Source organism: Bubalus bubalis, chromosome 13 (genome assembly GCF_019923935.1).
Source record: "Bubalus bubalis isolate 160015118507 breed Murrah chromosome 13, NDDB_SH_1, whole genome shotgun sequence".
Lineage (NCBI taxonomy): Eukaryota > Metazoa > Chordata > Mammalia > Artiodactyla > Bovidae > Bubalus > Bubalus bubalis.
Genome location: NC_059169.1, coordinates 64,031,058 through 64,045,520, shown reverse-complemented (window position 1 = coordinate 64,045,520; position 14,463 = coordinate 64,031,058). Strand labels below are relative to the sequence as shown.

Below are 14,463 nucleotides of genomic sequence, written 5' to 3'. Positions count from 1 at the left end.
ATAAGTTGTAGGCATATTTGCTAGGAAATACACTACTAGTCTATTAATTTGAATGCTTGATTCTGAAAGAATGTGTCTTTGTATTCTAAAACACCATATGATGGGACAGCACCTGCCATCCCAAACCACAATGTGTCTGCATTATTAAACACCATTTGTGATGCTGCTGGAAGAAATTCAAGGATTGAAAGGCTCAGAAGAGAAACTCTACATTGTAAACATTTCTTTACTGTTTTTCTGCTTGGAACAGGATTATGTCTACAGCAAAAGCAGTGACCCCAGGGATAAAAGATCTCCCTGTTCTGGAAAACACACCTTCCCCTCAAATGTGGTAGCACTAATGTTTCTTTTCTCCAGACCTTGACCTTGTAAATTTGCCTTGTTTCAACCTCCTATTCCAATAGTATAAATACAAGGTTTTCACAAACAGACATTCATAAATGAGCGCGCCCAGAGGCTCATACATTCACAGTGCCTTGGACAGAGTTGGCTGTGGCTACAGTTAGTGGCAGAGCCATCTGACAGGGTCACGGTCTGAATCCCTCTTTCTGACCTGACAGAGGACAAATGGGCGCTGCTGGCCACAAGGGGAGGTTGAGTGAGAGAGGATGGAAACAGCTCAAGTCACCAGGCTAGGCTGATGGATGGGGGATTCTTTCGATCCTGGAAAATAAAGGGCACACGACCCAGACTACCACCAAACTTCTAGAATAATCACAAAACTTCTAGACTAACCACCAAACTTCCAGAGTAACCACCAAACTTCCAGAAAGTCTCATGAGGAAGCAGATCTGTCATGGCTGTGAGTTTAACTTTCGTCCCCATTATGGCAGCTGTCAGCTTTGATGAGCTTGTCCCATGGAACACGGTCATCCAAATACACCCCCGGGGAATGCTGTGCAGTTGACCTAAATGGCCCCGCAGTGACTGAAGTAGCATTTGCCCAGTTATATTCATCCTTTGGGTGAAAACTAAAGTCTCTGAATTTCCCATGCAAGGTCTGTTAGGCACAATGACTGTATGTAAAACTCTTCCTTCCGGCTTTGTGCACACTTAAGGCTGGAGGGCATGGGGAGGAGGTTGAAGGGAGACAGGTAAGCAGAGGAAAAGTAGGTCAACACTGCTTCTCGCCACTTCATTATTAATTCAGCTACAGATTCTCTCTCCCTTCTCTCTGCTCCACAGACAGCCGGCACCCCGAGCCAATGCCGCCCCCTCACCGCCTCCTGGCTCCCATCAGGCCAACCAAGTGGATAAACCCAGGCAAACAGAAGGAGGATCTTTTAGGACAAGCTGTGTTCATTACTTAGAAACAGCATCGATATGTGCACGTTGTTTTCTTAAGGAATAGATGCAGAGATGGAAAGATTCATTGTTAAAATACTGCCTCGTAGCTGATCCCAGTATTAAATGTTTGGTATTGTTTTGTCCTCAGAGCTTTATACCCTGTAAGGGGGCATAGCAGCCCACTCCAGTATTCTTGCCTGGAGAATCCCATGGACAGAGGAGCCTGGTGGGCTGCAGTCCATGGGGTCGCAAAGAGTCACACATGACTGAAGCGACTTAGCACACGCACTGAGCTTTATAATATAGTTGTTACCCTGTTTGCTCTCACGGATCTTGAGTCCAAATACACCCAGAATTTGAATCACAAGGCTTAGGCTTTTAGTTTCATCTTTGCCTCAGGAAGAAAAGTAATTATAATAAGTAAATGTTTCTTGTTACATAACATTTAACATATCAATAACTTGCTTAGTGCTTATGTCTTTATCACAAAGTGGAATTAACAAACCTACTCTTTAATCTTTCCCCAAGGATGTGGCAAAGCTGAATATTTTTTTAAAAGGATATTCCATAAAAATCAAACTGAAGAAAAAATTTTGCTATGGTAAGAATAAAAAAAAAGATCAGAGTGACCACTTAAAAGAAGCCTGTTTGCAGATAGACTGTGGAAGAGTGAGGTGAGACACCTCAAATCTGCCCAACCTAAACAGTGAGCAAAAGGATGCTAATTTTGAGAAAATGGAATGAAAGTCATGGACCGTCCAAATCGACAAGGATGAGCCTGGCAGTTACCACCACCCATCGTTGGTTAAGAAGCTGGTGGGGAGCAGTAGTCCCGGTTGAGTGGTCTGAGCACCTCCCTTTCTGGGCATGGAGACCAGTCGCCTCCGGGGCAGTGGGCGCAGTTGCTGCCCAAGCTTCTGGGCTGGGCACAGCACCTGGAGACATGAGGCAGGATCGACAGTTTTTATTCTCTGTTTCCGTTTTCCTCCAGAGCTCTCAGCATGGCGGCTCCTCCACTTCACTTGCATCCACCAAAGTCTGCAGCTCGATGGACGAGAACGATGGGCCCGGAGAAGGTGGTAAGCTTGGGATGTGGTGTCTGAGGAGAAGGCGTAGCTTGTCCCCGGACGGAGAATGGGTTGGCTAAATTTAGTCCAGGAAACGGACATTTCTCCAGCAGAATGACCCTGAAGCAGTTCAGGGTCATTGCAAGGGGGTAGGACTGAACGTGGCTCTCACCAGGGGTGGTATCTGCTCTCTGGGGCTGGGAAGAGGAAGTCAGCCAAATGTGGGGACCTCTCCCACTCTCCGAAGGTGTAAGCATTCTTAGAAGGCCAGCTCTTGCCCTCCTAGCAAATAAAAGGGGCTAACTGTTGCCTTTGTTTTCCAAATTCGGTGCACTTCTGTAACAAGAGAGACATGTTTACTCTCTTTGACTGAGATAGCCCTGCAGAGGCACTCAGACTTCAGAAAAGTCAAATGCGAACATCTGGCTTTACAAAAAGACTGAATTGATGGCAAATGGCAAAAATATTCTTTGGACCGCCAGCGAATTCACTTTAGAAAGTGGTCATGTGACTCGGGTTATGGAATGGGTGTTTCCTGCTAACTCCTGAATTGTTTTGAATGAGCCTTTCCTGCCCTCTGCATCTTAGTTTTTCTTCTATGAAATGGAGATTTTTATCCTAGTACATGCTTGTTTCCTCCCTGGAGGTTATTGTCAGGCTGAAATCAATTATGGGAAAGTATTTAGGAACTCAGGTATAAAACTGATACAATCAAGCCACTGTTTGAGAACCAGTACCCCTTATTTGTTTGAAGGGATAGGATTTAATTTTCCAATAAAGTCCCACTTGGGGGAAACACTTCATTATGTTACATGCGATACATGACTGACCCAAGGATTATTTCCTGACTACCATGCAATATCAGACTTTTTTGGTATTTCCAAAAGGATGAAATTCAGCCATCCAGAAGTCTTCTTTTGTTCCAATGTGTTTTATTTACTTAATGAAACAAAATGGTCCTTGACTAAGCCCATGGCTTAGTCTTCTTAATCAGAGGCCTAAAAGATACATTTTTATATAGTTGGGGAAAAAAAACAAGCCATGTGCTCCAGATGGGTGTCCCCTTCATGGAAACACAGAAGCATCTCCTTCCATTTCCCATCTGAAACCGGACTTGCCTCCAACAGACACGGATGGTTACTTTTATTATCCCTGCAGGAAAGAGCCTTAAGACGGTGTCATCTGAGAGATGTTTTGTAAATTCGGGTGCTTTACAGTGGCTTTGAAACTTCTCCAGCCATCTCCTGTAATAGCCATAGGCCAGACAAAAATCCCTAGGATGCATCTTTCAGACGGAGGCAAAATGACGGCTTCTTTGGGGTGAGATGGAGCAGCGAGTGGAGGAAAGGCTCCAGCTCTCGCTTTCTTCAGAGGCCTCTGAGATGGCTTCTAGGGGGTTAAAAGTAAAATGTCACCTTTAAAGAGGTTGCAAAATGCCAAGGACAAAAGCAGCAGCAGCAAATGCCCTACATTTGTACAATACTTTCCAGAAATCCCATCCACTCAAGCATCCAGAGTGGTGCAAGGTGGAGATGATCACAAAACAGAGGAAGTAAAGGTCCTATAGTGGATGCCTGCCAGTTGTGAGCTTCTACTGACCGTTCTCCAGCCCTGCAGACTAAACTCAATGAGAACAAGAAAATCGCCCAGAAAGCCCTTTTGCCACCTAAGGTTTTAATTTTATTTTGAGAAGAAATGTTTAGTCTCGGTTTGTGATTAAAGGTCAGAGAAGGAGCACATTTAGAAAACGCACTAGGCTTCCACCACATTTTGTATTCAGGTTGCCTGAGGGAGAAGCCAGGATTTATAACTTTAAAGCATGTAAATTTTAGAGCCCGGCTATAAAAGGCTTTTTATACCCCTAAGATGTTAAAGGTTATCCATGATATTTATGTGACTTAAGTGTGGCTTATTTAGTTTTATGACCTTAGATATTTAAAGCATTATTAGGCATTTGTAAAATATTTCAAAATGCATTTTAAGGGGGAAAATGCGTTGTGTTAGTGGCACTAACATAATTGAAACTACAAAACTGTTCTGTTCGCAGACATAATAGATACTGCAATTTTAACTCAACATCTGCTACGCAGGTTGCTGGTGAGAACATTTGTCCAAAATCTGCTCATTGATACTGGGGAGGGGCGGTGATCAGTGCTTAGTTCTAACATAAGGAATTTTACGGAGATCTCTATTTCAGGATGTAGTAAAGCTAAGTGTCCAAACAGCAGGCATTTTTCATGCTTGTACAGTGTCAAGCGGTCTAGAGCCCCTTACAAACTGCATTTTCCTCCCTACCTAGGAATGTCATGTCTCTGAACACCATGGGTATTCATAAATGCTATTGATCAGATTGGCATGAAATGAAAAGCAAAACTTCCTCCTCAGACAACCCACTTCAACAGAAAGCATTAGCTGGTCTTACATAGGTGGGAGTGGACCCCATAGATTTTACATTTCCTTTTAGTTGATCATTTGTCTTAGTAGAAACAGTTGATTATACAATGTCAGCAAGGGGCTAGGGGTGGGAGACTGGCCTGCCTGTCCAGAAAATGACATATTGATTCTGAATCAGTGCCAGTCTATTAGATGATACTTCTAAACGTCTCCTAGGCACTACATCTGTGTTCCCTTTTCTACCAATAAAAACATACTAATGATTCTTTCAGAAGTGTCGGAGGAAGGCTTCCAGATTCCAGCCACAATAACAGAACGATATAAAGTCGGAAGGACAATAGGAGATGGAAATTTTGCTGTTGTCAAGGAATGTGTAGAAAGGTGAGAAAGATATCATTTGCATCGAGCTTTAAAGGAAACACTTGGGGTTATGTTTTCTGAGATTGTGTCTTTATTTGCGGTCTGAGGCACATATGGAATACGTTAATGTCTCAACTCCAGATGTTAAAAAAAAATGTAAAAGAAAGAACAGCTCATCTAACAACAGACTTGAAAAATGTAGTGATTTCTGGGGACAATCTATAAATTAAGAGCTTTGATTTTTCTTTTTAATGTACTCAGCAAAATGTTGCCAGCTCTTTCAGGTAAGTCCTTTTATTTTGTTTTAAAAAAAAAAAAAGCTTAATAGTTTTTTCTACATTTTTGGGAGACATTTTGTAAATGTCAGAACATTCTTAGGTGTATTGATATATTTCTCACATGTATATGTCATAAAATTAAATATAAGAACTTCTAAAAGCTTCACAATGCAACTGTACTGATCCCCCCAAAAACTAGCATTTAATACATTAAAATGTTTTAAAATGAATGAGCCAGGCACTCTTATGGGCCAAAGGGGAGGGCTTAGAGTGAAAGGTTTATCCCTAGGATCTCAGTACTTAATCAAGGACAGTAGCAGGGGCTACTAGTTGGAGAAGTGACAAGTAGTAGTTATAGCCCAGATTAAGGCCGCCTCAAACCCTGAGCCCAGCGCTAGATTTGGAATTCCTTACTTCAGGAGGACCCGATCGGCCAGCAGCTTCTTCTCAGGGCTGGTGAGCAGGGTATTGGAGAGCCGGAGGCACGTGCCTCGCTCCTTAAGGGAGCGTGTCCGCTGGCTTCCAGGGGCCGGCTGGGGTGAGCATCTTCCCCAGTGCTCTTTTCGGCCGCCCGCCTGAGTTCTCAACACAAAGGCTGTAAGCTCTGCCTCCATTTGAAGCAGACGCCTCAGACTGAAAGTTCTAACCTGCAGAGCCCGGAACTTACTTTTCTGCAAGGCCTTTGACTTAGAAACAAAGATTCAAGTCACTTTGGAGCTGGACGTCTGCCTGGGCCTCAGACACGAGGGTCCTGAGTTTGGCCAGTGTCCACTGAATTGCTTCCCTTCACCCTCTGCCCGACTAAGGCAGTGGAGCCCCCGTTAGGCTCCCTGGAGCAGTGGGTCTCACACTGGGCCCCTCCCAGCCTACCAGCTGGCTCCCTGGAGCAGTGGGTCTCACACTGGGCCCCTCCCAGCCTACCAGCTGGGCCAAGCCATTCCTGCGGACGTGGTGGCACCCACCCCGAGCAGCCACTCCTTGGTGGGGAGAGGCATGAGTGAGGAGCAGCTTGAGAATCGCCTTAGCTGACCCTCCCAGGCCCTCTTCCCCCTCCTCCTCTCCGCCCCACTCCCACCACAAAGCTGGATAGTTTGCTGCGTGACTGACAAACATAGAAAATGCCCCACTACTTTTCTGGGCCTCACGCCTCCCCAGACAGGAGCAACCACTGTTTACTGAACGTAAACTATATACAAGGGCCTTAACTTAGGATATTTTATTGACCTATCATAATAACACCATGGCGTTGGAACTATTTCCATTTTATATAAAGAACGCCTGAAGAAGGTAAATGCCCAAGTCAGTAAGTGCTCAGATAGTTAAGTATTTCTATTTGGCAAGGCATGGATGCTAGTTCAGCTCCAAACCCCACGCCACTGGACCACTCTGTTCCACCCTCCTCTGCCTCCAACCAGGCCCGAAGTTACACACATCACGTTTGTCCCTGTACAAAGGAGACAGAAGTGAAATCAGGAAAGCCATTCTCAAAGTAACGTGTGGAAGTGTGTGTGTATATAATTTTGTTTTTCATTGTGCTTTTACTGGTAGGAAAGCCAACCCCTTTAAACGTAATGTGTGCTGCAGCAGAAAATCCCGTGTTTGGCATCGCGGTGCTCTTCCCCCCCGGGGGCCTGGTTCCTTGCCAGGGGCGTCATCTTTTGAGTCTGGCGTGTGCCCGTCCTCTGATCACGATGGCATCTTAGTCCCACGGCCCTGGTCTTCCCGGATAGAAATTTATCATTTCTTCATCCCGGATTAATTTCTTTCTTTCTGGTTTAGACTGCGTTCGTTTTGCAGGAGTTTGCATCTCGGGTCTCGTCGTACGTGCCTTCAGAGTCTAAGCACCAGGTTGCTCCCGAAGTGTTAGTATTCAACTCCCGCTGAACCAGGACATATGGCAGCTGCCCCCTCTCCTCAGAAGTATCCCGGAACAATCTTTTAATACTTTCCAGAGGTCCAGGAAAATAAAAGGGGGCTTAGAATGTTGAGTGGCACACACTGCTTGTGTGGGGACTTTATGACGTATTTGGAAGGATGGATGTGGATGAACAAGAGCAGGTCTACCCCTCCTGTTAATAGTGATCTGTCACAGGGGAGGGTTTCCTGCAACAATGGATGCGGTGACATCGCATCCCTCCCCTGATTCTGTGTCAACACATCCCATCCTGGGGCCTGCCAGGTCCATTTCGGTTTCCGCCTGTATCCCTGTAGCACTGTCTCCAGTGGCCTCAGGAGCCCTTAGGATGTGCTGAAGGATGCTGGCAAACTTTAGAACCTGTTTTGTAGAGCCTTTCGAGGCCTCAAAGAAAACTCACAAAGCTGAAATGTGCTAAGAAGAGGTCCGAGGATGGATAGAGGGCTTGAGATGAGGTGCCCTTCATCCCTGGCTTCCTGGCTCTGTGTGGATTAATTACTGGTCAAGCCACGGGTACCAGTAACGTGGTTGTGAGCAGGCATGGTGTCTTGGGTGGCTCCCGGCCCTCCTCCCCACCTGGCTGCTTGCATGTTTTGGCAGCACAGGATTCAACGGGGTTGAAATTGTAGCCACTCATGATTCCCTCTCTCCCTGCTCCACCTGGAGATGCAAAGAACTACACGTTGAGGGCTTCCCCAGTGGTCCAGTGGTTAGGGGTCTGCCTGGCAGTGCAGGGGATGCCAGTTCAATCCCTGGTGTGGGACGATCCCACATGCCACAGAGTGGCTAAGCCTGTGCACCCCAACTACTGAGCCAGCGCTCTGGAGCCCACGAGCCATAACTACTGAAGCCCATGTGCCCAAAGTCCATGCTCTGTAACAAGAGAAGCCACTACAATGAGAAGAACGTGCACCTCAATGAAGGGTAGCCCCTGCTCACCACAGCTGGAGAAAGTCTTTGAGTAGCAAAGAAGACCCAGCACAGTCAAAAAAATAAATAAAATTAATAGGATATTAATAGGATAAAATAAAAGAACTACACGTTGAAAGCATTAGCTCTGGCAATGGTGTGAGACAGGCCCAAACCCAAAGAACGAGCTGAGACTGCAGTATCAGCGACATGGGTGCATCCACCTAGAAAGTCCTCAGATGTTTGCTTCTGAAGTGGGATTTGGAGGGTGAGTCAGTGGGAAGGATTTTAAGTGTCTCTCAGCTAACAGTGTTCTTTCCTCCCTAAGGATGCTCTGGCCCCTGATAGCCACAGGGCCCAAGTTCAAATTCAAAACACAGCTCCACTCCGGAGATATCTGACAAGACACTCCTGGGGTGCCTCCGTTCTCTGCTCACAGAGGAGGCTGAGATTTAGCTTTGATTACTGGGTAAACAAAGGTTGCTGTGGACTCACTCCTCAAGGAGACAGGGTCTCCCTGTCATGTCCTAAGCGCCACCAGCCTCTGGAGTTCTCCCAGCTCCACCAGCGTGTTTGGAGGCCCTGCTAGTTCAGGCCTCTGCTGGGCATTTCCAGGGCACAAAGAGAGTCACACCGCCGCTCTGCTTGAGGACCTCACCCATAAGCAAAGGATCGCCATGACAGTCAATAAAGGCTGCAGCAGAAGAATGCCTGGGAAACCGTGTTTCCTCTTCCACATAATCTTCATAAAAATCATCAAAACAGAGCAAACGACAAAAATCCCTTTGGTCCAGCGTGCCCTTTTCATTAGCATTCTGCAGCCCTCCAGGGCTGAGGGAAGCGGTGAGAAGACTGTCCTGAGGCCTGGAATCATCGCGCTAAACAAGATAGCGTTCTCCAAACCATCATCAGTACAACCCTGAAAGGCTAGATTTAGTTTCAGTTTGTAAAGTTCAGACATTTCTCCCTAGCAGTTCGAGCTCTAGCCTGGGGTCAAACTGAATAGGACGTGACCTTACAAACTGAGCTCCTATGGACAAGGAGGAAAACCAAGCTTGTCTCGTGCTGCCACTTTAGCTGTGGCCTTTGGGGTTTCTATGATTGCATGAACGGTCAAGGCTGGAATTTCAGGAACATACAAGCAAACGGCCTGGATGTTCCCCAGCAACCCAGGCGTCTTCTCTCCTCTACACACTGAACTGTAGACTCCTTGAGGTCAAAGGCCAGGTCTCTTATCACCCGTGCAGCCGACAAAGAACCACGCTCCTGCTTACTGGATGCTGACATGGGCACGGCGGTCCTCAGAGTTTAGAGTATGAAGGAAGGCAGATACTTTGTTTGAGGTTTTATTTCTTGCCAAATGTTTTCTTTTACCAACTGAAAGCAAGCCATGATGTGTTTATTCTTATGGTGGACATTTAATCCTAACACCTGTTTTTAGTCTTACATTCCAGATTCATCCCCTTTCCTTATAAACATGCATTTCTAGTAATTAAGGATTTTATTATGACTTTATAGTTCTATTCTCAAAGAATCCAGGGGGAAAAAAAAAAAACTTGCAGTATTAATTTTGGTGGTTCCTCCACAGGGCTCTTTGTCTGATACAAAATGTGGGTAAATCTGAGTGAGTGTTGACTCCTATTTTGTAAGATTCTGGGTAGTCAGCCCACAAGGGCCTCTTCTAGGAAGCTATGGGCCGCTGCAGCCCAGCTTTGCTTGCATTTGCCCCTCAGCTGTAGGCTCAGCACGCAACCTGGTTGCCTGGTGTCCTGGAACCCAGCACGCTCACTTATTTGCTGGGGATTCTGCTGCTTGTGTGTCTGGCTGTAGAGGAGGAGTCAGCCTGCCTGGGTCCCACTCCAGCTTTCTGTTTTGAGTATAGCAAAGCTTTAATGTTGCTCACTCCAGGGAAATGGAGGATCAGGTAGTAACCATGGGGAAGACACAGCCAAGAAATTTCCGCTCGTCTAACCAGCACCTTCCCAAACACTGTCTTGCCTCTCTTGCTCTGCCCGGTACTGCTGGCTCTTATCAAAGCTTGCAGTCCTGGAATCCAGATCCCCTGCAATCTGATGAAACATCCCAGACTAGATTGGAAACTGCTCATATATTCCAGTCTCAGATTTGCTTTATTATAATTTTCTGTGTGATTTGTGAAATGCAGAACCCAGAAACACGTCAGCTTTTAGTTTTCCTCTTGATTAAATATTTTCATGTTTGCAGATGAAACTCTTCAGAAGCCTCTTAAAAAGAGCCGCTTATAGAGTCCCTGTGATCCTTCTGTGATGTGAGAGTCTCCTGCATTGGCAGGCGGGTTTTTCACCACTGCTCCACCTGGGAAGCCTCTAGACTTTCTCATTAGATAAAATTATAACAGCTTGGTCAATGTTTATTTTATGCTGCAAGCTAGTACCCTGAAGGGTCCTGGAAGTGCAGTGGAAGGAGGAGTTTTGGAAGTAAAGGACAGGAGGGTTTCCCTGGTGGTCCAGTGGCTGAGACGCCACACTCCCAACGCAGGCATCTGGGTTCGATCCCACATGCCACAGCTAAGACCTGGCACAGCCAAGTAAATAAATAAATAAATATTTTAAAAAGAGAAGCAAACAACATGAATGGTTTCTAAAATGCTTGAAACACATTGTTACTATCTGCTGTCTTAATTCATAGGCACATCACTGTCTTGCTCTTACCATAACATCTGACTAGGAAATTCCCCTTTGATTCTCCAAAGTGAAAATTTTAAAACTCTGTTTTGAAATTTTGTTCTTAATCAACTTCACTCCCAGTGTATTCATTTGGATCCCTAAAATTGGCCTTTATCTACAGGTAAGAAGCTAAACTCTCTTGGTTTCCCAACTAGATCTGAAGTAGAAACGATTGTGAGGTCGTGGTTCCTGATGATTGTTAAGCAGGCACTGTGTCCTCTGACAGTGGACCGTCACTGTTGGCACTACAGTATCTTAGAAATGTTCACCCAAGTTAGGAAGCTATTTAAAGGTTCGGTATGACTCAGCCCTCCCTCCCACACCCACGACGGAGGACGGGCAGTGTTGGCTGGGCTATATGAGAAGCAGAGACCCCAGGAACTCAAGTGCTGATTTTAGCACTGCCAGGTGGCTTTGGGAACGTGAGCTGTTTATAACTGCCACCTCCATTTCATTTCTATTGAATGAGAGGGCCTATGGCTAAGACTCCACGCTCCATATGCAGGGGGGCCTGGGTTTGATCCCTGGTCAGGGAACTAGATCCCAAATGCCGCAACTAAGAGTTTTCAAGCTACAACTGAAGAACCTGGATACCATAACGAAGATCGAAGATCCCTCGTGCCACACCAAAGACCCGGCACAGCCAAATCAATAAATACTCTTTTTGAAAGGCTCAAGAGGTCACAGGATGCTCAGATAACGACTGTATCCCTTGCTATACTCCTTGAACACCTCATTCATGAGTTCTCTACCAGAACACACAGAGCTGCACACAGCCCAAGTCTAAAGAGGGTGAACTGCATCTTAACGTTATCAGTGTGACCGTGAGAACCATTCAGAAAACTGTCACTTTGTGGATAACCTCAAGAGAAATGGGGAAGAAGGGCAGAAACTCACCCCTATTTCATGTCCACTTTAGAGGGAGGAACAGGGCACAGCCTCCTGCAAGGGGGAGTTACCCACGGGGGTAGCAGCAGCAGTAAGTTTATTACAATTACGGCAGCCGTAACAGCTTGTGACGTTTCTGAGCTATCATGTTTGTTTTGTCCTTACACTTGGTCAACCCCTTAAAATTCACATATTTCTTTTAAAAACGGAAAAGAGAATTTTTTACAAAATATTTACACCATGATGCCAGATCAATGGGGTATGAGTGAATCCTTAATAAGATGATTCAACACATCTGAAATTACATTTATTAAAAAAAAACAAAACTTCTTCTTTGCAGGTCGACTGCTAGGGAGTATGCTCTGAAAATTATCAAGAAAAGCAAGTGTCGAGGCAAAGTATGTAAAAGGTTTTCTTCTTTTGAAAATATATTATTTTGGAGGTAGAAAGAAAAACACAAGATGAGCCCCCAAATAAACATAAGTTCACCCTGGGAGTTGTGTTTTGGTAGAGTAGAATGTTATATACTTATTAGGATATAATTTTATTCTATAAATATTCCTGGTATCAAAGTCAGATGAAATGATGGGATATTATTTCAGTTCCTTCTCTTTGTTCTTGTATTTACTTTTTCTCTTACTTTTGTGATCTAAGTTTCATTTCAACCTTCTACATTCAGAACCATGGTAGGTTCTGAAATTACAAGCATCTTCTAAGGACCTTCAATATCTTTTGCCATTCTAGGCTATATGACGGCGAAGGCAATGGCACCCCACTCCAGTACTCCTGCCTGGAAAATCCCATGGACGGAGGAGCCTGGTGGGCTATAGTCCATGGGGTCGCTAAGAGTTGGACACGATTGAGTGACTTCACTTTCATGCATTGGAGAAGGAAATGGCAACCCACTCCAGTGTTCCTGCCTGCAGAATCCCAGGGACGGGGGGAGCCTGGTGGGTTTCCGTCTATGGGGTCGCACAGAGTCGGACACGACTGAAGTGACTTAGCAGCAGCAGCAGCAGGCTATACGAATATCAGAATTTAAGATAGACATTATATTTTAGCAAAATATATCTCCCTTGATCTTTAAATAGTATAAGTTAAGTGTTAGTCGCTCAGTTGAGTCCAACTCTTTGCGACCCCATGGACTGTATGTAGCCCACCCAAGCTCCTTGGTCCATGGGATTTTCCAGGCAAGAGTCCTGGAGTGGGTTCCCATGCCCTTCTACAGGGGATCTCCCTGACCCAGGGATCGAACCCAGGTATCCCGCATTGCAGACAGACTTTTTACCATCTGAGCCACCAGGGAAACCCTTAAATAGTATGGTTTTGTTAATTTGAGTTAGCCCTTCATTGTTTTGCTGTGTGTGTTGATGGAGATAACTTTCTCTTGAATAGGAACACATGATCCAGAATGAGGTGTCTATCTTGAGAAGAGTGAAGCACCCTAATATTGTTCTTCTGATCGAAGAGATGGACGTGCCAACTGAGCTGTATCTTGTCATGGAATTAGTAAAGGTGTGTGTTTTGGTACAAGAGGTAAACCTATATACAGCACCTCACTTTCCTGTATGATGGAGCTCTCTCCTTCATTTCCTCTCAGCAGTACTCAATCTCATTGCTGTGCACTGGCGTAACAGTTAAGAGTCTTAACACTAGAATTATATTCCCATAGTTCGAGTCTCAGCCTGGACCGAAATAGTCCCTGGCCTTGGGTCTGCCACTCTGTACCTCGGGCCCCTCCTATGTGAAATGAGATATTGCTAGGAATGTTGTTCTGAAGGTAAAAGAAATCCCTTTCACCAGCTTCTGTGACACAAAGTATTAGATACCAGTATGATGGTTGTTACTCCAGCAGAAACTGCTCACTTTGCCAGGAACTACTCAAAAAGTATCATTCATTATCCTAAAAACAAGCTCTGAACTTTTAGACTCCAGGGTAATAGAAAAACAGCACCCTGTTAATAATAATGTGAATACTGCCTCTCAGTGACGGGTACAATCTCATCCTGCCACATAAAATTATGTTTTTATTCTAGTCAATCATATAACATAGGAATGGCCAGATGTTGATGATGGTTGAATCTATGTGAAAGGTAGCCCACCTATTTCCTCTACTTCCATATGTGAAATTTTCTTAATTAGAAGTTTTGAAAATTGAATGTTTTATTTTCATAAAGCTGTACTTTGCTCAAGGCTTTTCTATTATGTTAATCTGACCAAAGGCATGAGTAATTTCTACTTTAGTTGTAAATTATTCAGATCGTTTTCTCCATCAGGGGTGTGCCGAGCACCCAGGATTCCAGGAATTCTACTTAGAATCACTCAGCTGAGCTGGTGGCAGCTGGAATGTGGAATTTCCTTCTGCAAAGATTTAAAGCCAACAAAGCGTTTAATTAACCAATCATTTACTGTATAGAAAAATGTTCATTCTAGAGACTTTAAATTTTCATTCTTTATACTTTGTTTTAGATCTATTGGCCTTCTTTTAACTTAGTGATTAGTCTATATTTATAGATAAAGTCTGGTTTTTTTTTCTGTTTCAAGTTCAGACTTTTTTTCTCTGAGGGTGAAGCCTTTTTAGTTTGTACTAACACCAGGTTATGGTCATGGTTGAGATTGAGGGAGATAAAAATGTTAATCGCTTATTCCAACCAAGAAAG

The 14,463-nt window shown here is 44.7% G+C and overlaps 1 protein-coding gene across 3 annotated transcripts in view; it reads left to right on the top strand.

Annotated features, from left to right (window-relative positions):
• DCLK1 (doublecortin like kinase 1) overlaps positions 1-14,463 on the top strand; it is a 348,678-nt gene that overhangs the window by 281,978 nt on the left and 52,237 nt on the right. For all 3 annotated transcript variants that reach the window (XM_006057528.4, XM_006057526.4, XM_025262912.3), the window contains 4 exons: positions 2,279-2,366; positions 5,021-5,129; positions 12,144-12,201; positions 13,199-13,318. In XM_006057528.4, coding sequence (XP_006057590.1) covers positions 2,279-2,366; positions 5,021-5,129; positions 12,144-12,201; positions 13,199-13,318 — 375 coding nt within the window. The remainder of the gene's footprint in view (positions 1-2,278; positions 2,367-5,020; positions 5,130-12,143; positions 12,202-13,198; positions 13,319-14,463) is intronic.